Source organism: Cetorhinus maximus, chromosome 18 (genome assembly GCF_964194155.1).
Source record: "Cetorhinus maximus chromosome 18, sCetMax3.hap1.1, whole genome shotgun sequence".
Lineage (NCBI taxonomy): Eukaryota > Metazoa > Chordata > Chondrichthyes > Lamniformes > Cetorhinidae > Cetorhinus > Cetorhinus maximus.
Genome location: NC_135896.1, coordinates 4,780,887 through 4,801,561, shown reverse-complemented (window position 1 = coordinate 4,801,561; position 20,675 = coordinate 4,780,887). Strand labels below are relative to the sequence as shown.

General features: G+C 43.1%; 1 protein-coding gene across 1 annotated transcript in view; it reads right to left on the bottom strand.

The window, feature by feature from the left end:
- Positions 1-3,983: 3,983 nt before the first annotated feature.
- hhipl1 (HHIP-like 1) overlaps positions 3,984-20,675 on the bottom strand; it is a 35,368-nt gene continuing 18,676 nt past the window's right edge. Inside the window, exons 5-9 of the mRNA XM_078561992.1 lie at positions 13,416-13,542; positions 11,538-11,683; positions 7,662-7,743; positions 6,259-6,341; positions 3,984-4,849 (exon numbers count right to left, since the gene is read on the bottom strand). Coding sequence (XP_078418118.1) covers positions 4,257-4,849; positions 6,259-6,341; positions 7,662-7,743; positions 11,538-11,683; positions 13,416-13,542 — 1,031 coding nt within the window. The 3' untranslated portion in view covers positions 3,984-4,256. The remainder of the gene's footprint in view (positions 4,850-6,258; positions 6,342-7,661; positions 7,744-11,537; positions 11,684-13,415; positions 13,543-20,675) is intronic.

Genomic DNA, 20,675 nt, shown 5'->3' with positions numbered 1-20,675 from the left:
TCAACTGATATTCACTATTAGTCCACTGACTCCTACAGCTACCTTGACTACACTTCCTCTGTTTCATCTAATGACTCTATTCCATTCTCCGAGTTTCTCTGTTTGCATTGCATCTGTTCTGATCATGCAATTTTCCATGATAACACTTCCAATATGTTTTCCTTTTTCCCCAACTGAGGATTCCCCTGACATTGTGGCAGACAGAGCCCTTGACCATGTCCATTCCATTTCCTTCACTTCTGCTCTGACCCTTTTCCTTCCCTCCCAGACCATGATAGGGATCCTCTTGTGCTCACCTTCCATCGCACCAGCCTCCATATTCAACAGATCATCCTCCGCCATTTCCACCACCTCCAGTGTGATGCCACCACCAAACACATATTCCCCTCCCCTCCTCTTTCAGCATTTTGAAGAGAACATTCCATCCACAAAACCTTGGTCTACTCCTTAATCACACTAAAAACAGCTCGCCTTCTTCCCACTATGACTTTCCATGCAAACGCAGGAAATGCAAAACTCTTCAGGTGAAACAGCGATTTACTTGTACTTTTAATTTAGTATGCTGTGTTCACTGCTCACGATGCAGTGTTCTCTACACTGGGGAGACCAAATGCAGATTGTGTGACTGTTTTGCAGAAAATCTCTGTTCAGTCCACAACTTCTGATGGGTAATTAGGGTTGGGCAATAAATGCTGGCCTTGCCAGCAAGGCCCACATCCCATGAATAAATAGAAAGAAATTATTTTACTGAAATTTCTTAATGTGATGGTTTTTCCTATTATTTAACATAATTGGATTTCTGCATTCCATCTTCTAACTGTCACTTGCATTTTTAGAGCGGTATTTAATGGAAATGACGGGGCTCTCGCCCACCGGCTAGAGAGTTGGTGATAACCATTCTTCACCTCTTTTAGGGAAGGTCCCACCACATTAAGTCCCACTCAGGTTGACCTTCCCCAGGATCAAGAGCCCTGAAGATGGAAGTCCCGCTTACTGAGAGCTGCCGGCTGGCAGTTCTCGGTGCTCATCAGCTCCAAGGAGGTGTAGTGGCTGCTGGTGGCACTGCCTCGGAAAGGCCTTGGATCAGCACCAGATCCCATGGTCCCAGGCCATCAGGAGAGTGGGGCAGGAATGGGGTTTGTGGAGAGGGGGTCGCTGGTTGGGGGGGGAGGAGGGGTTTGCAGCAAGGGCGATGGGGTGGTGCTCCACAGGCCCCTCCCCTTCCTGATGCCTGGTTCCTCAATCAGGCACTGAGTACCTGACAAAGAGGGTCACCCCTCTTCCCCCAGTGTCTGAAAGCAAACTGCATTAATTGCCCACTTAAGGGCCTCAAGTGACGGCTGTTGGGAAGGGTCAGGAAGGCCGTCCATGAGCCTTCTGCACTGGATTTAATTTTGGTTAGGAGGGAAGGTGATGGTGCCAACCCGCCATCTCCCTTCCGATTAAATGCCCTCCCTGCAATACACTTGCCATGGAGTAGGGTTTTAAATTCCCCCTTAGTGTGATTAATGCAGTTTCTGAAGAAAATGCACACTTATTAATCGAAGTCAGCTGGGATGGACATGATTGGCCAACACATTTTTTGCTTATGCCCATGCTGGGGCAGTTTATTTCAGTGGTGAATCGACATTAACAGATCTAGCACCTTTTACAGCCACTGAGGCCTGCCAGTGCAGCTTTTCAATGTTGCTCACGTTTCTGAGATCAACTGATAAATAAAAAAAAACATTTTATACAAGTAGGTGCCACACATTAGCCAGATTTTACGGGTGACAGGGTTTCCCACCCATCATCCAAAGAGACAGTGGGGAACACATCCCCACCGATGCTGACTGCCCTGCAGCCTTTTAACGCTCCAAGGTTGGGTTAATGGGCTGGAGGTGGCGTTTTCGCCCCTCACTTGGGACGAAATTCCGCTCAGAAAGTTGCCGGCTGATTGGCCACCAGCTTTGTAGTCCCAGGAGTTCCATGGGAGCAGTGACCAGTGCTGACAATTCAAGCAGTCCCCAGATTTCTAAGTCCTGGAAGCGTTTGTGCAGGCATTGTGGCAGGGACAGCAGGTGAGGTCTAGGGCTGGTGGAGAGTGCAGGTTGGTGGTTGTGATGATCCAGGGGTGGGGGCTGGAGGGACACCATGTGGGGGAAAGTGCTCAATCGTGAAAGGGGGTCAGTAATGGAGGTCCATCCCCCCCCAAATTTCCTGCCCAAGGCTCAAGCAGAATGACTCATCCCTGATCTACTCCTGCTGGCCATAAAATTGCGGTAGGGTGGCAAGTGGCCCCTCAATTGGGCTGAGGGTAGGCAGGCCAGCCTAAGCCTTGTCAGCCCCGACAAAAAGTCGGAGATGGGTGGGAAGACAACCCATGGAATTTTACAGACACCCTGCCATCAGCAAATCAGCCAACATTCTGCCCAAAGAGTTGCCAACTCTGGTTGGACATATTCCAGGAGGTTTTATCACAGGATCTCCCGCTTCCAATCATCCTGTCCAGTTAAACGGTGTTCCTAATTTAAAATATTTTAATAAATTATAAGCAAAAATGAAAACCAACACACAGTTTATTTTTAATGCTCCCCATGATTTTTGTTCTGGGATGCTCAAGGCAGTGTATAGAAGATTAACCTTTACTTCTAGAGACCCTAGCGCAAACCTGGACAGTTCACAACCCTACCAATACACACTACAGTAGCACATAAAATAAAACCTACTAGCCATCTTTGTTCTTCTGATGGTGATGAGGGCCCAGTTTCTCCTGAAACTCCAGATTGTGGGTCTATACATCCTTCACTGGGCATTAAAATGTGCTGAGATGGGCCAGTGTGCTAATATCACGAGCCATATTGCATTGTGACACATGGAGGCTGGATTCACCTGGTTAAAGGAGCAGGTGTACAGAATGGCATGGTATAGGAATCATACTTTTTCAAACTTGTGATGTCCTTCTCTTCACCTTGGTCATCCCTAATAACTGTTGTCCACATTTGCCTAGAGTACACAAGGACAGATTAAAAATACACTATGTTGAAAAGAGAGACATGTTGTGGACGCTTTTCATCTTGCACTCATCAGGACAAATGCAAGAATGCCAAATTTCAAACGATCGCAACAACTTATACTACAGGAAAAAAGGTTGGCAAGTCGACTCTGTTTGGCCGAGGTGTGCTATGGAGAGAGTAATGGGGAACTATAGACTCCCCAGGCTCCCAGGTAGTTCAAAAAAGGTGCAAGGTTTGAACATATTCCTTTTGTTACAGAGAACAGGTCCCTGTGTATGAATATATGTTGCCTCTAGCAAGTTTAAATAAGTCACTTTATGTGCTCTTAAATTGGCTGTTAGTGTAGCTATTAGTGCACTCAGGATTGTTGAGCAAGTGCTGCCCAATCGCGGAGTCCCATCTAACACCTCGGCCAATCAGAGTCGACTTGCCAACAAATCAGCACCCTTTCCTCCTGTAGTATAAGTTGTGACCGCTTGAAATTTGGCATTGGGGTGATGGTGGTGTGGCAATAATTTCACTGGGCTAATAATCCAGAGGCCAGGCTAATATCCTAGGGACACAGGTTCAAGTCCTCTATGGCAGCTGGTAGAATTTAAATTCAGTCAATAAAATCTGGAATTGATAGCTAGTATTAGTAATAGTGATGATGAAACTATCATCGATTATCATAAAAATCCATTTGGTTCACTAATGTCCTTTATGGACGGAAAGCTTCCATCCTTACCTGGTCTGGCATACATGTGACTCCAGACCCATAGCAGTGTGGTTGACTTAACTGCCCTCTGAAATGGCCTAGCAAGTCACTCAGTTCAAGGGTAATTCTATCCTTCAAGGGATGGGCAAAAAATAATGGCCTAGCCAGTGTCGCCCACTCGCCATGAAAGAATCAATTAACAAAAATTTTTGTGTTCGTCCTGATGAGTGCAAGGCGAAAAGCTTCGGCAACACGTCTCTTTTCAGCAATAAAAACACACCGTTCGATAGTTACAATGTGTTTAAAATGTATTATTCTGAAAATGATATACAGCTTCAAAAAGAATGATTTTGCCGCAATTATTTATAAGCGCCTTATGCCAATAGTTGCAATAACCTTCAGTTAAAGCTGCTGCTAGCTGCAGTAGGCACTCTTCTGCGCCAACCACCTTCCACTCACACCCAAGAAATGGGCATCTGTTTTGGAAAGATCATTCTTGATTATGGTTTCATAGATGGATTGCATTGCAATGTTCACTGTGCACTAGGAGTATCCAGAGCTGCTTAAGGTTCTGTGTGCCCACACATAACGCCTGCGTCTTCTTGGTGCGAACAGTTGGTTTCCCCGGTTCCTGAGTGGCGACAGTGCAAAAGGCTGCTTTCATTCCCTTCACATTCCACATCATCCAGAAGGATTGGCCCACTTCCTTGTCCAAACTCTGCTCTCCGATATGCCTTAATGGCATATGGGAATCCAAGTTGGCGACACACAACGGCAGCTGACTGGCTGTTCCACAAGTCATCACACACTGTCCCCCATACCCCATTGATGTAAATCTCCACCCTCCCACGGTCTGTCCTGGCATGCTCATCCACTAGACGCACTGCTCCATTTGGAGGAGTATTTTGTGGTCTCCTGTTTGCTGGGTCATGACTACTCCGCTCCCTGCCAGTATTTGTATGCACTTTAGCAGGTCTTGGTGCCAAAGTAGTTGCTGGCTGACCAGGAGCAGTATCCCATTCTGTTTGCAACATTTCCAAGGTCTTGAGGAGCTCCTGGAACCAGTCTGGGGTATTTCCATCTTGCCGTACACTGGGTCTTTGCCTTCCTTTGGATTTGTTCTTTGTAGGCCTACTCCTAGGACGTTGTGTCAGCTCTGTATGCACAAAGAACACTTCCATTTAAGGATAGAATTATATTTAAAGAGCACCTTCCCAAGGCTATTATAAACATTTAAAATAATAGGTATGTGGAGTCTTTTGTTTATGCGTAATTTGGCTTACTCCAATCTCTTATAATGCAACGCTCCATTCACACATTAAAAGAGGGTAAACCTAGATTGTGTGCTTAAGTCCTGGTAAGAAATCCTCAGAAGTAAAAATTATACCAAGTGACAGAGGTGATTTTACAAAAGTATAATACATAACAGCAAATGTGACAAACACTTTTCAATGTAGGCAAATGTGAAGTCAGCCACTTAGAACCTAAAATGGATAGAACAGGGTAGTTTTTAAATGGTGAAAAACTAGAAAAAGTAGCGATCCAAAGAAACTTGGGGATCAAAGTATATGGCTCATTAAATGTAGTGAACATATACAGAAAGCATTCAAAAATGCTAATGGAATGCTGGCCCTGACATCTAGAAGACTATAATAAAAGAGGGTAGAAGTCATGCTTCAGCCATACAAAGCTCTAGTTAGATCACATTTGGACTACATAAGCCATTCTGGGCACTACATTTTTGGAAGGATATATTCGCCTTGGAGGGAGTGCGGTGTATATTTACCAAAATGATAGCTGGACTACAAGGATAAATTACACAAACTGGGGTTATATTCCCTGTAATTTGATAAAAGTTTTCAAGCTATTAAAGAGAACAGAGGGTAGATAGAGAGAAACAATTTCCATTGGTTGAGGAGTCTAGGACTAGGGGACATAGTTCCATAAAACAGTCACAGATCAGATACAGTACTAGTTAGATACAGAGTTAATCTCCCTATTCATGGTCTTGTCAAACATTCCTAGGTCAGGTATTACTATAAAGATACAATAAAACCTTTTCTAAACTGTCTTATGAAGCAACAAAAGTCAGATACAGCACAGATCTGATGCAGAGTACAACCACAATCCTCCACAATCCCATCAAGTTCTCCCAGGTGAGGCACAATAGAGAGATTCAGATCAAGACATCCTACATCATACTCTATCAAATATCCCTAGATGAAAAATAGCATGGGATAAATCAAAAGTAAAGCTCTCTCTACGAAGTTGCCTATTTTAAATCAACCATTAGAGGCAACACTGGTTGCCCCAGAGTCACTGCTAGAAAACCAACTGCACAAACTGAGGAGGTACCAAAATTTATTCCAAGTGTGTCAGTTACAATACAAGGCCACTACAATAGGTAGCAACTGTATTTTCTGTTTTTGTTACAGTCTATAGTTCTTTATCTGCAAACAGCAGTCACCAGCCTGTTACAGTCAAAAGCAAATCCCATTGATGACCATAATGCATAAATCGCATTGTACTTAAGAAGAAAACCCCTGCCAAGAGTAGCACACTTACTTGGTTTGGGTACAAAATTAATGAGCCGGCTTTTCACTTTAACTGGTAAGGGGTTGTAATGACATGTTCGGGGTGGTGCTCTCCTGTGGGGGTGAGGTGCAGAACAAGAATTAGGATTTAATGGTTTCAACCTCCAAGAAAGCATCTGAAGTTTCCTTTCACTTTTAAAAATCTGAGACCAGGTTCAAAACTTGAACAAAACACCTTTATTAAACAAACGCATTATCTACTTGAAACAAAAATGTACCAAGACTTCAAATACAATCTTTTCCCAGAACTAAGAATCATTGATTGACTTTTATATTCAAAGGCTGGAGCTCTACCAAATGACACAATGAGTAAATGAGCCAAACAGTGTGACGTGATAGGCCAATATGGTCAAAGATTCGATTCCTTGTAGGTTAGCGATGTCAACTGAAAGGACAGTAATCTTAGGCAGTAAAAAATATCAGCCAGGGTTCCCACGCCTGATTGCTATCCAGTGACTCTTGCTGGTAAGTGCACATGTGTATTTGTCACTTGTGAAGACAGAGTCAGAATTGGCTGTGATGGTTCAGGAGTTAAATATTCCATTGACACTCATTGTGTAGGTTTAACCATGAAGGATGGATAACTCAGGTGAGGAATTCCACAAAGGGTCAGCACTTTCAGGAGTAATGGGGAGAAAATTAGAGAAGAAACTGCTTTGGCTTTACTGACATCTGATTGAATTGTAACTTTGAGAGAAGTACTTGCTTATGTTTAGGTTGTAAAGAAAATTTCTGGTGGTATGCCCCATATACAGACCTTCATTTGGCATGAGCATGTATCAGGAAATCATGCACATCCCATGATTTTCTGTTCGTTAAAATAGATGGCGAATCACTTGTGCAAGTGCACAGTAAATACTCCCAGCGATTGAGGCTCTGCACTGGGAGCATATAATCACATATTCCCAAATGCTCATTTGGCTGTAGGATTTTTTTCAATTCATGTCCTAATTGTTTTTCCTGTTGAGGTGCTTTCACATTACAGGAATGAGACTGAAGGCAATTTCTGCCTCCAAAAATAGGCTCTGCAAATAGAAAGGGTGACTGACCCACAAAAAATGTACATATCAATGTTCTGTCAGATTAAGAGAGTCATTTCCTGTGGTGAGCTGGTACATGTATTTCCTTTTGGGTCATTGTGTCACACTGTTACAGATCTACAAAGATTAGTTCCCAACACATGGACTAAGGACAGGAGAGAGGTTCGAAGATGCTGTTCTCCTGTAAAAGAGCCATGAAGCAAGTACTTTAAATTATAATGTCCTGGGTGTGCAGATTATGAGTCAGGTACATTTATCTACAAGATGCACAACAATTGTTAAGGCACTCCACTTCTACTTATTTTTATCGTATGAATTTGTTACTGTGTCTTACCGTGAAGGGTCAACTATTTTGTAAACCATTCCAGTAGTCGATGTGGCTGTAGGAATCCGTGTAGACAGGAAATATAATTCTCCTGGAGAGAAAAATGTTTTGGAAGAGACAGCTGTGGATACATTCCGACTTCATTACTATATACAGATTCAGAAGTTACTGTTCATCTTGAGAAGGCCAAAGTGGGTTTCCACTTCATTTGTATTTCTATAGCCCAAGCTGTGTCACATTTAATGAATTAATTATCAAAGAGCAACCATTGTTGTTATGTCGGCAAAAAGAACAGTCAATGTGCACGCTGAAAGATCTGAAATGAAAGGCCAGTTAAACCCTTTGTTGTCAAGGCACCAAGAGAAACTCCCTGCTCGTCTTCAAATAATGTCATGGGGTCAGACAGCTAAGACCTCAGTTTAACATCTCATTCAAAAGATGGCACTTCCGGCGGTGGAGGGCTCCCTCTGCAATCTTAAAATTAGAGCTAGGCCATTTAGCAATAAACTTAGGAAGTACATTTCCACATAATGGGTATATGGAACTTGCCCTTCAAAAGTCTTTGCGTGCTGTTCCCATTGAAATTTTCAAGACTGAGATCAATAGATTTTTGTTGAGTAAGGGTACCATGGGATATGGGGCAAGTAAATGGAATTGAATTACAGATCAGCCATGATCTGATTGTAGCAGGCTCAAGGGGCTTAATGATCTAGTCCTGATCCTAGGTGTCAGCCTTGGTTCAGTGACAACACTCGCATCTATCTCTAAGAGGACAGCACTCCCTCCATACTGCAGAGAAATGTCAGCCTGGATTATGTGGTCAAATCTCTAGAGTGGGATTGGACCTTCTGACTCAGGGGCAAGAGGAATATGACTGAGTTAAAGTTGACACAATCTGGGTTAGGTTTTAGAAGGCTATAGGACGTATGAGGCTGGCAACACTGACGGAGACAAACTTCAGCAGTTTTGAGGCCCTGAGGAAGATTAAGTTAAAATAGGATTTAACGTGGCCAGTCTTGATTTCAGTAATTATGTAGATGGGAGCATAGGAATCTACAATAACCTGCCTTCAAATAGCACTTTCAACAGAGTAATATGACCCAAGGAACTTCGCAGGACCTTTATCAAGAAAGATTTGTTTCTGAGGTCAGCCAGGAGAACATTGAAATAGTCAAGTCTAAAGGTAACAAAAACATGGATGGCGGCTTTAGCAGCAGATGTGCTGAGGCAGGGTGGAGACGGTAATGTTATAGAGACAAAAGTATATGGTCTTGATGATGTGGATTTGTAGTCAGAAAAGCATATCAGGGTCAAAAACACCAAGGCCTGAATCTTCATGTAAAATGACACACGGTGACGTTGGGCGTGCATCCCGACGTCACCGCGCATCATTCAGATTTTGAGTTCGGCGGGCGCACACCGGAGTTTGCTGCGCGCCCACCGAACTGTCATAGGCCAATTAAGGCCATTTAAATAGCAATTAAAATAATTAACAGGGCTTCCCATCCAATCTTAAGGTTGGCGGGCAAGCGAAGAGCCCAGGAGGCCTTTGCATTTTTCATGAAACCTCATCCACAGGCGGGATGAGGTTTCATGAATGGTTTTTAAATGTAATAAAAATTCTTATTAAAATTCATTGACATGTCCCACCTCATGTGGGACATGTCACATGAGGGGACATGTCAGAATAATTTTTTTTCTTTATTTCAATTTTTCAGTACCAACTTAATCTCCCTGAGGCAGCTCCGTGCCTCAAGAATATTTCTGCGCTGTTTCGCGTGCAAGAGCAAAAGAACGCAGGCCCCAACTCTCCCTCCTCCCCCCGCCCGCATAGGGAGTGCTCAGTGCTTCTGGGTGCGCGTCATGCTGGGTGGGCCTTAATTGGCCTGCCCATCTAAAATGGCGGCACACGGCTGATCGCGGGCGACGATCAGCTGCGCGCGCGCCCGCGCCCGCTCAGCCCCCCCCGACGGGGAGAAAACTCTCCCCCAAGACTGCGAATGGTGTGTTTAAACTTCAGACAGTAGCCAGGGAGACGGATGGAGACCATAACTAAGAAAATGAGTTTGTGGCGGAGACTGCAAACAATAGTTTCAGTCTTTCAATATTCATTTGAAGGAAGTTTCTGCTCATCCAGGACTGGATGTTGGACAAGCAGAGTGATAAATCAGGCAGTGGAGGAGTTGAGAGAGGTGGTGGTGAGGCAGAATTGGGAATCGTCAGCATATTATGGAACCTGACACTGTTTTCAGGTGATGACCAGGATTTTCCGTGCACCCCAGCGTCGGACGTGGTCAGTGGCGTGAGCGGACATTATGGCACAATCGGTTTCATGATGGAGTGAAACCAGTTTGTGATTGCCTGCTCAGCCCGCCAATGGAGAGCCGCGTTTCCCACGTTCGTTTGCCTACCTTGCGTTGGTCGGCACTCGCAGTCATCAGGGCCAGGCTTCACAGACAGCACCACATCACTTTAAGGGAGGCTCACGGGTAGGTCTCTATCTACCAGATCAGCCATATGTGGGTGGACTTTCAATGGCCGCAGGATTGTGGCTTGCTTGACAAACGGGGAGAAGTGGTCTCAGGCAAGGGAAGAGGCTGCAGGACGAGGGCAGTACTGGGGAAGGAGGGTAACCCAGGGTGTGGGGCCACATGTTGTTCTGTGCAAATGGCCTCAAGATGGTGAGGGCTGAGGAGCCAGTCTCCAGAGGAGATGAGGCGAGATGGACATGTGAGGGTATGTATGTGAGAATGGGTGGTGATGTCCCTTGAGCTGGCAGTGAGTGAGATGCCAGTGAATGTGTGATGGGCTTCAGTGTATGAGTTTAGAGTGATGAGATGGTTGCCATACCCTGGCTGCACGGATGAGATCCTTCATCCTCTATCTGCATTGGATGGCCAGCATCTTCTGTGCAGCATTTGCACTGATCACCACTGCCATCGCCTCCTAAGCCTGGTTGGTCGCACCACTGCCCATTCTGTGGCCAGAGCGGGGTGGAGGACATTGCGGCACGCCTCCATGGCGTGCAAAAGGCGTTCCAGTGACGCGTCACTAAACCTGGGGGCTGCAGTCTTTTTGCCTTTCGTGGACATCTTCCCTGCAGTAGTCGTGGGCTGGAAGCACTGAGATGTGTGCGCGTGTCTGGACTTTAAATATGGTGCCCGGCATGATGGAGTAGCGAATAAGAGCCCGCCCTCCATCGAAACAGCGTGTTTCCCGGAAATGCATAAATAATACGGCGGGTTTGGGACGATATGACGTGAAAACCCGTCTTTGTCGCCGACGTCATTTTATCCACCCGCTACTGCACTTAGTGCAAATCTGGGACGATTCCGTCTGATGTTGCCGAGGGGATGAAAAATAGGAAGAGGCCAAGGGTAGATCCTTGGGGGACTCCAGAGTTTAAAATACAGGAGTGGGAAAAGAAGCCATTGCAGGTGATTCTCTAGCTACAACAGGACAGATAAGATTGGAACCCAATTCCACCCAGTTTGATGATAGAGGAGAAATGTTAAAGGAGGATGATGTGGTCATCTGTGTAAAATGCTGCAGACAGATCAAAAAGAATGGTGAGGAATAGTTTACCATGGTCACAGTCAAATAGGATGTAATTTGTCACTTTAACAAGGGCTTTTTCATAGCTGTGGTGGGGAAGAAACTTCACTGGAGGGGTTCAAACATGATATTTCTGGAAAGGTGGGCATGGAAGGCAGAAAAGACATCTGAAAACATATGCTACATCTGGCTGATCTCAGAATCTGGAAAATATCACAAATATGGTTGAGGAGAAGTGTGTAGGATGGTCAACTCAGAATTAAATATTTAAGCTGATATTAAAAATATAATGGGTGTAAATCACAGTATATGTTGGACAGATGAAAATACCTGCTTCATCCTCAGCAAAGGAGATGATGTACCGATAATACTTATTCAAGAGTCCTGGGAAAAAACATGTCTGACCCTTTCCCATACAGATCTTATGATCATGCCACTTTCCTGTTGTAGAATCCTCAGCCAGTGCCATTAGACGTCTGTTTAGGGAGAAGAGCAACGAGTTAACAAGCAGATGAAATAACATGATTGTTACTGAAGAGCATACTGTTGCATGGAAATTTTAGGCTCAGCTAAATGAAGGTTATGGTGAGGAAATGGAACACTTTATGTTCAACATCCAGTGTCAGTACCAAGTACTCCCATGTAATAAAGTTAAGATACTCTTCCTCAACTCTTAACCAGACGGTTATGTTTCATTGGCCCATAACCCAATTTTATTACAGATAACACAATCCCTTCTCAAAACCCATGTTATCACATTCTCCATGATTATCTAGTTGGCTGTTTCAACTTCTGCCACCTGACGGCCCTTAAATTTATACAATTTCTCTTTTTTTTCAATTTACAGCTTCTCTGGGGCCCACTGCTTGTGCTCTCAATCCAATCGCCATTAAGCTCCCAACTACCTAAATCCCTTTAACTGACATTCTTGGTCTATATGATATCCATGGTTGAGATGTTTGTTTTCACTTTTATTACATTGCTGTCCTCTGCCCTATCTCACCCTACTACTGGTTAAACTCTGAACCATGCCTTTGTCACCTTCAGGCTCAACCTCTTCAATGCTTTTCTCATTGGTTCTGCTTTATGTAACTAACCCCACCCTAACTCCAACTGGTCCAAACCCTACTGCTTGCATCCTGTTCATACTGAGTTTGGCTCCACAATCCTCACCAGCCACCAGTTTCCAACTTTCCCAAAGTATTGAATTCAAAATCCTAGCCCACATTTATAAATCTCTTAATAGGCTCATGCACCTCTAACTTGGAGCTTCTTCCTGTGCTATGTCCCAGTTTATTCACTTTGTAACTCTGACTCTGCATTCTCTATCCCTCCATTCCACCATAATAAGTGCAATCATATCCAATTTCTTTGCCCTCTGTTGGAATGAATACATTGTTGTTGATTTGACAACCTCACACTCCCATTAAGAATTTACATGTACTGTAGGGGGCATGGGTTGGAGTTAAGGCCTTTTTAAAATGCCATACTTTTTACTCCATCTCCACCTCTTTCTCTGTTTCTCAGCTTGAATGAGACAGTTCGCAATCACATTTGAGTACAAAGTGAGCTTAAAACCCCATGTCCTATGCGTCAACAGAGCTGCTTAATTCAACTCTGCAACACTGTCCTTACCTTATCATAGTCATGACTGACATCCTAACCCAGACCTGACTCCTCTAACATCTTCCTTAAGAGCCTCCTGAACTCCACATAAACTGTAACTCATTAAAACTTGTTGCCTGTACCCTGTCCTGCATTAAGTCTCACTCATCACCAATCTTCTTTCGCTTCATGTTCCCAACATGTTAATATTGATGATGTTAAATAAAATTAAATTAAATGAAATTCAATTATAATCCCTCATCCTCCTTTATAAATTCTTCAATGGTGTCACTCCACTCTATTTCTGTAACCTCCTCCAGCTCTATGTTCTAACCTACCCCAAGACTCTGGCCTCCTATGCATTGATTGACCTCTTATTCCAGCATCAGTGTCAGAGCCTTCAACCACCTTGACCTTCAGAAACTCCATCCTTGTTGCCTCTTCCCCTTCTCCATTAAAAACCTCTGCAAAACCAGAACCTAGAATATAGTTTGGGTTATGTTCTAACATTGCCACCAATGCTTGACATCAATTTCTCCTCTGTGAAGTCCATGGATTGTTTATTATGTCAATATAAATACAAGTCGGTTGTTAATGACTTACCCACTCATAAAATCTCCGAATATGTAGAGTCCATTAAGGTTGGGAGATTCGCATCCTCTGTAAATATAACCCCCAGTGATAGACTTTCCAACGCTATGTGCATAAGCAAATATAGGCAAGACATCATCTGTGAAAGACCAAAACAGTCAAAGTGTTAATGTCTCAGTCAGCCAGTGAGGAGAAAAACTGAGGTAAGTTATTGTGAATAAAGGATATGTTTCTATTTAAAACAGCTGAGGAATATTGGACATGCAGTTTCCTGGTACCATCCTCACCATATTCTCTGAATATACACAAGGTCTTTTATTATTATAATCACATCTGCCAGTTTCTTAGATTGACCTTCAGAAACTCTATCCTTGTTGCCTCTTCCCCTTCTCCATTAAAAACCTCTGGTGGAGTTTGTGGGGAACTGGGACCTATTAGTTAGCGGAGCTTATTCTCTATAATGTGCACAAGAGCTGATGTTCTCTACGAGTGCTATTCCACTTTAAGACATTGCCCTTGAAATCAGTGGACACCATGGTGGGTGGTGTGTGCACATATTCTATGCAGGATGCATGCCATCCCACTGGTAAAGGCACCTGCATAAACATCCAACACCAGAGGTTGAAACAAGTGTTAGCCTTTTTGCATCTAAAAACAGAGGGCCTAATGTCTATTTCAGGGATTTTTACAATGTTTGTTAGCAGCTGAGTAAGTTGTGCTAATAGCAGTCAGTCTTCTCAGGTGATTGGTAGGGTGCTTTTTTCTACTAATCTTATTGTGGAGTCAGGAAGAGCAGAAGTGCTCCTCGAGGCTCATCAGCAACATTGTCCCCCCCTCTCTCCCCACATGAGGGGCATACTTGCAACAGGCAAGCTACTGCAGAAGGTCTACTTCCAACCCATGCCTGCCCTTATTCAAGGACCTTCTCAACCTGCCAGCAGTACATCTTATAGGGTTAAACCCACCATGCCGAGGAGTAACAGCTGAGGACATATGGCAGGAGGATTGGCAGGAGAAAACCAGAATCCATTCTCTCATCATGGACCCCACTGCTTGTCCCCCCAGCTTTGATCTCCCATGGCGACATTGGGCCCTTTTAAACTGTTTCCGGACTGGCCAAGGCCTTTGTGCAGCCACCCAACATCGGTGAGATCGTCAAGATTATCAAGGCTGTGATGCAGTACAAACAACGACTCACATTGTCAAGGAATTTCCACTGACTAAACTTGAAGGTGGGCTTAAAGAACCCCAACTAGCCACTGACAAGGCTATTGCTTAGCTCTATGATTTTGCACATGCTAAATAGATAAATCAGTAAATTCATGATCCATGAATGGCTACCACTCATACCAGGTCTCGAGTGGCAACCTCCCACCCCAAGACACTGCTTACCACCTTAGTTAGCATATGAGCCAACTGTTCTTCATGCTTCCAAGAACTAACAAGCACCCTCCAGGGCCCCAACTGACACCCAGAACTTGCTCAAATGAACCCACCTGAATAATTTCCCATGGTCTAGTCATTGGTCTCATTTGGTACATGCAGTGTGTGCTGATCCAATTTCTATGCCACCTTGTTTGTTATTCCCTAAGAAATAAATAGTGCCTGCTATTTCCTTCTTCAAATAAGGAACTTTTATTCCTTATAATATCTATTGAGGTGCTATTATTTTAATAATGCAACAGGAGAGATTCTACAGCCTGGAATATCAGAAAACTAGGTGGTTGGAGTGCACACCAGCAAAGAAATTTGCATGACTTCTCTTCCATTGAAGCTAATGGCAGTAAATTTGGGTGGATTCTTTTACAGGGCTACACTTCAACCTGCAAATTTACCAATGTTAATTGGACTCAGAAATTCCAGCCTTTTGCGTGCAGGAAATTCATCATTCGGATTATTTAGCGCCTATACTATCTAAAGGATCTGCTACTTTCCCATATTATAAACGGGATTTTAAAAAAATTTATTCTTTCATGGAATGTGGGAGTCACTGGCAAGGCCAACATTTGTTACCCATCTCTTCTTGCCCTTGAACTGAGTGGCTTGCCACACCATTTCAGAGGGCCGTTAAGAGTCAACCACATTGCTGTGGGTCTGGAGTCACATGTAGGCCAGATCAGGTAAGGGCAGAAGATTTCCTTCCCTAAAGGACATTATTGAACCAGATAGGTTTTTATGACAATCGACAATGGTTTCATGGTCACCACTGAGAGGGGCTTTCCAATTTCACATCATAAATTAAATTTCAATTCCACCAACTGCCGTGGTGGGATTTGCAACCCTCTCCCCAGAGCATTAGCCTGGACCTCCGGATTACCAGTCCAGTGTCAGAAACACTGTGCAACCATCCACCCCCATATGGCATTCATTATACTGAACACAGGTCTGCCATTGATCTACCATTCCTTATGAGCCTGACATTTCATATGAGTCTGCCATTTCTTAAGGAGTTTAGCATTCATTATAATGCACGGAATATGTCATTCCTATAATAAACATGTATAATAGTTATGTGGTTGATAGTGAAGAAAATGCTGTAGACTGCAAGAAAATATCAATAGACCAATCAGATGTGCAGAAAAGTGGCAAATGGAGTGTAATCTTAAGAAACGTGAGTTAGTACATTTGGGTAGAGCAAACAAGGCAAAGGGTTACACAATGAATGGTAGGATACCGAGAAATATAGGGCTGAATTTTATGTGCCCCCAGCGGGTGTGTTTCCCACAGAGGAGAGCATAAAACGGGGTGGGCACTCATCCCACAACCTTCCCATCCACCCCTGAGCTCACCCCCATAATGGGGGGGGTGATGGGTGGGCACCAAAATCAGCAGCCCACCCACCATATTAAAATGACCAATTAAAGGTCAATGGTTAAAGGGCAGGAAGGAAGCAGGGGATGTCACTCTTTGGGGACTGCCCTTTGCCGATTGTGGGGTGGCCCCCCCTTGCACTTAAACCCCCTTCCTTCCTACCCACTCCCTCTCTTAAACTACCCTCTCCCCCCTACATGCTCCCTAACGCTCCCAAACCCTCCAGCTCCAAGACCCAGACTTACCTGCTCTGGGGATCCTAGGCCTTGGGGTTCTCCCTTCACCTGCAATCCCAGCAGCTACCATTGGTGCCTTCCTCGCACTGCTGGGACTGATGGAGCTGCTGGCCAATCGGATTGGCTGGCAGCTCCAGAAGGCGGGACGTCCGCCCCAATGAGGGGTGGGAGTCCCACTCAGCCCTCGTTAATAAGCCTCGCAGCACTTTATTACTGCAGGGCTGTTGAGTGTGGAGCTGGTTGGCATCACGGCAACGTGGTTTCCAAGGGGGCATGCCGTCCATGCCCCTTCCCCTCCCCTGCTCGAATTGTCTGACCATAGAGTAACAGATGGATGTAAAGTGCATGTCCATAGATCCCTGAACGTATCAGGACAGAAGGATTAGGTGGCATACAGGTTCCTTTCCTTGACTAGCCAAGGCATAGAATCTAAAATATGCTACAACGTTATAAAACACTAGTTAGGCTACAGCTGGATTTCTGCATATAGTTGCGGTCACTGCATTACATAAAGGATATGAACACACTTAAGACAGAGAAGATTAACAAAGATAAGGCAGAAATGGAGATTTTTAGCTATGGGGAAAGTTTGGGATTATTTTCTTTGAAACAGAGGAGGCCTGAACGGAGTTTTAATTCAGGTGTACAAAATTGAGGAGTCTAGATGGAGGGATAGGAAGGATCTGTTTCCCTCAGCAGCGGGGTCAATTACCAGCGAACATAAATTTAGAATAATTGGCAGAAGAATTATTCAGGCATATAAGAGAATCTAGGGATCTGAAACTTCTTGTCTGAAAGAGTGGTATGGATAGAAACCCTCTTTGCATCTAAAAAATACTTGGCTATGCACTTGAAGTGCTGTAACCTACAAGACTGTGGACCAAGAGCTGGAAAGTGGGATTAAGCTGGATAGCTCATTTTTTGGCTGGCACAGACATGATGGGCCAAATGGTCTCCTTCTTTGCCATAAATTTTTACGTTTTTATGTTTCTCTTTAGATATAGAGGTGGCGCTGAAGTACCAGAAAATTGCAAATATTCCACTCTTGTTCAAGAAAGGGAGTAGGATAAACCTGGAAGTTACAGACTAGTCAGTTGGTGATTAGAAACAATTTTAGAAACAATAATTTGGGAGAAAATTAATAGCCACTTGGACACGCATACACTAATAAAGGAAAGCCAGCATGAGGGAGGTGAAGAGTAAACCATGTTTAACTAACTTCATTAAATTTTTGATGCAGTAACAGAGAAGGTGGATGAGGACAGTGCAAATGATGTTGTGTATGTGGACTTTCAGAATGCATTTGAAGAGTATCATAAATTAGGCTTTTTAGCAAAATTGAAGCCCATGAGATAAAAGGCTCAGTAGCAGCATGGATACAAAATACAAAACCGAAAGTCGTGAATGGTTGTTTTTCAAACTGGAGGGGGGGTATAGTGGAGCTCCCAAAGTTTCAGTGTTAGGACCACTGCTAACTTTGTTACATATGAATGACTTGGACTCCTAAGGGGTACAAGGCAAAACTGCAGATAACATGAAACTGGTAAGTGTGGTGAACACTGAGGAAGATGGTAATAGTCATCAAGAGGATATAGACAGGGTGGTGAAATAGGTGTTCATATGGCAGATGAAATTCAATGAAGAAAAGTGTGAGGGGATACATTTAGGTAGGAAGAATGAGGAGAGACAACACATAAATGATACAATTCTAAAGGGAGTGCAATAAGAGAGAGACCTGGACTTGTTTGTGTACAACTGAGAGTGGCAGGACAGGTTAACAAGGCTAAGAGGAGATTTAATAGATTTTTTAAATGATGAATGGTTTTGATAGAATAAATAAAGAAAACTGTTTCTCATGTCTGAAGTGTCAATAATGAGAGGGCACAGATTTAAGATGACTGGCAAAAGAACCAGAGGTGGACGAGAGGAATTTTCTTTTTTACTCAACAAGTGGTTAAGATCTAATTGCACTGCCTGATAGGGTCGTGGATACTGATTCATTAGTAGCCTTCAAAAGGGAATTTGATAGGAACAGGAGTAGGCCATTTGGCCCTTCGAGTCTGCTCCACCATCAATAAGGTCATGGCTGATCTGGTTTTGGTCTCAACTCCACTTTCCTGTCTACCCCCTCCATAACCTTTGATTCCCTGTCTATCAAAAATCTGTCTAATTCAGCCTTGAATAAAGTCAATAACCCAGCCTCCACTGCTTTCTGGGGGAGAGAATTGCACAAACTAATGACCCCGCTGAGAGTAAAGATAAAAAGGGAAAAAAAAATTGCAGAAGTATTGGGGAAATAGCGAGAGAGTGGGATTGACTGGATTGTCCTGTGAGAGCCAGTGCAGACTTGATGTGCTGTACTAGTCTAAGATTCTATGATAAACACAGGTATACCATTCCTGATAAGGAGGGATGCTATTTCCTAACATTTTCTAATGTCAATTGTGGCCAAACTCTGAATTTATTATTCATGTTAAATTAGTGAGCATGTAAGTAAATGAGTTAAGCCAGCACATCCAGCACGATTTGTTAAAGGCAAGTTATATTTGACAGATTTAACAGTTGTTCGAAGAGCTGGATCAATAAAAGGAATACAATAATGTGATGTATATGGATCTTCAGAAATCATTTGACAATGTCGCTCACAAGAAGCTTATCAGAAAATTTGAGTCTGCAGTATAAGGAAATGTACAGTAAAAAAATTGGTTGATAGGGATGGGTCTTTGTTCAGACTGAAGAAGGGTTGGAGGTGGTATATCCCAGGATCAGGGCTGGGCCCCTTTGGTTCTCAGTATGTGTAGATGATATAGGGAACATAATCTCAAAATCTGCAATGACACAAAAGTATGAAATTTCCGGCAAAAAGGTTCTAAAAGATTTCAAATATATACAGATATATTGCTGAAAAAAGACACATGTTGTCAAAGCTTCGATAAATGTGCTTTTTTTCAGCAATACTCAAGTCTGTACTACCAAATGACTATGCATAGATATATGAAGACTTTAAATAGATAGAGACAGGTCAGCTGAATCGGCAGGTTGTATTAATGTGAATAAGTAAGAGAATAGATTTTTGGAGAAAAATCAGGCAATAATAACATAGTTGCAACAGAATGGCAATGAAGGGCGTGGATGAATAGGCAGATCTAGGAATTCAGATATATAATTCCTTGGAAGTGTGGTTGCAGGTAGAATGTTAATAAATTGGGGCACAGAGGACAAGATTAAACAATGGCTAGACCACAATTGAACTAGTGTGTGTAGTTTTCAATGCACCATTATAGAATGGACAATAAAGGTGTAGATTCACTAGGGTGACATCAGGGATGGGAACCTATAGTTATGAGGATATATATTGAGACTGTTTCCATTGGAAGGGAGAAAGCCAAGTGGAGATTTAATATATGTTTTAAAATATATTTAGAAGTTTTATAAAGTGGATGAGAAAAATTACTTCCTCTGGTTAGGAAATCATCAATTTAAAATGGTCATTATCAGAGTGAGTTTCAGAGAGATTTCTTTACACAGAACGTTGTGGGTGTAGAATGTTTTGTCACAGGGAGTGACTGAAGCAGATTATTGCATTTTTAAAGGAAAACTGGATAAACATTTGAAGTAGGAGAAATTACAAGGCCATGGAGCCATTGCTTCTGAGTTGCTCCTGTAAAGTGCCAGCACAGATAATGGTCCAAATGACCTCCTTTTGTGCTGTAAACTTCAATGGTTTATAACACGTATATACTGATTTCTCTATAACATACCGAGAGGCTGATATTCACTATAATATTAAGAGGTTCTCCAATTCTCTTTGTTATAAATAGGGTTTGATATTTTCTGTAATATACACAAAAATGTAGACAGAGGCCACTATTCCCTACAACATATACAGGAACTGCCAGAGTCTATAATATACGTGGGGTCTATGATTCCCCCACAATAAGGACTTCCAAGTTCTTTGTCTTGTGCGTCACTTCAGTGTGTACAACGAAATTTCAGAAACTACATATAAAATTTAAATTTATCCCCCCATGGTTTATCTATCTAAAATTGCTGATATAGGTCTTGGTATTGTGATTTAGATTTTTCCCACCAATGATAATCATAAGAAACATAAGCAGGATTAAGTCATTCAACCCTTTGTTCCTGCTCTGCCATTCAATAGGATCATGGCTGATCTGATTGTGGTCTTAACTTTACTTTCCTGCCTGTCCCCATTATCCTTGAC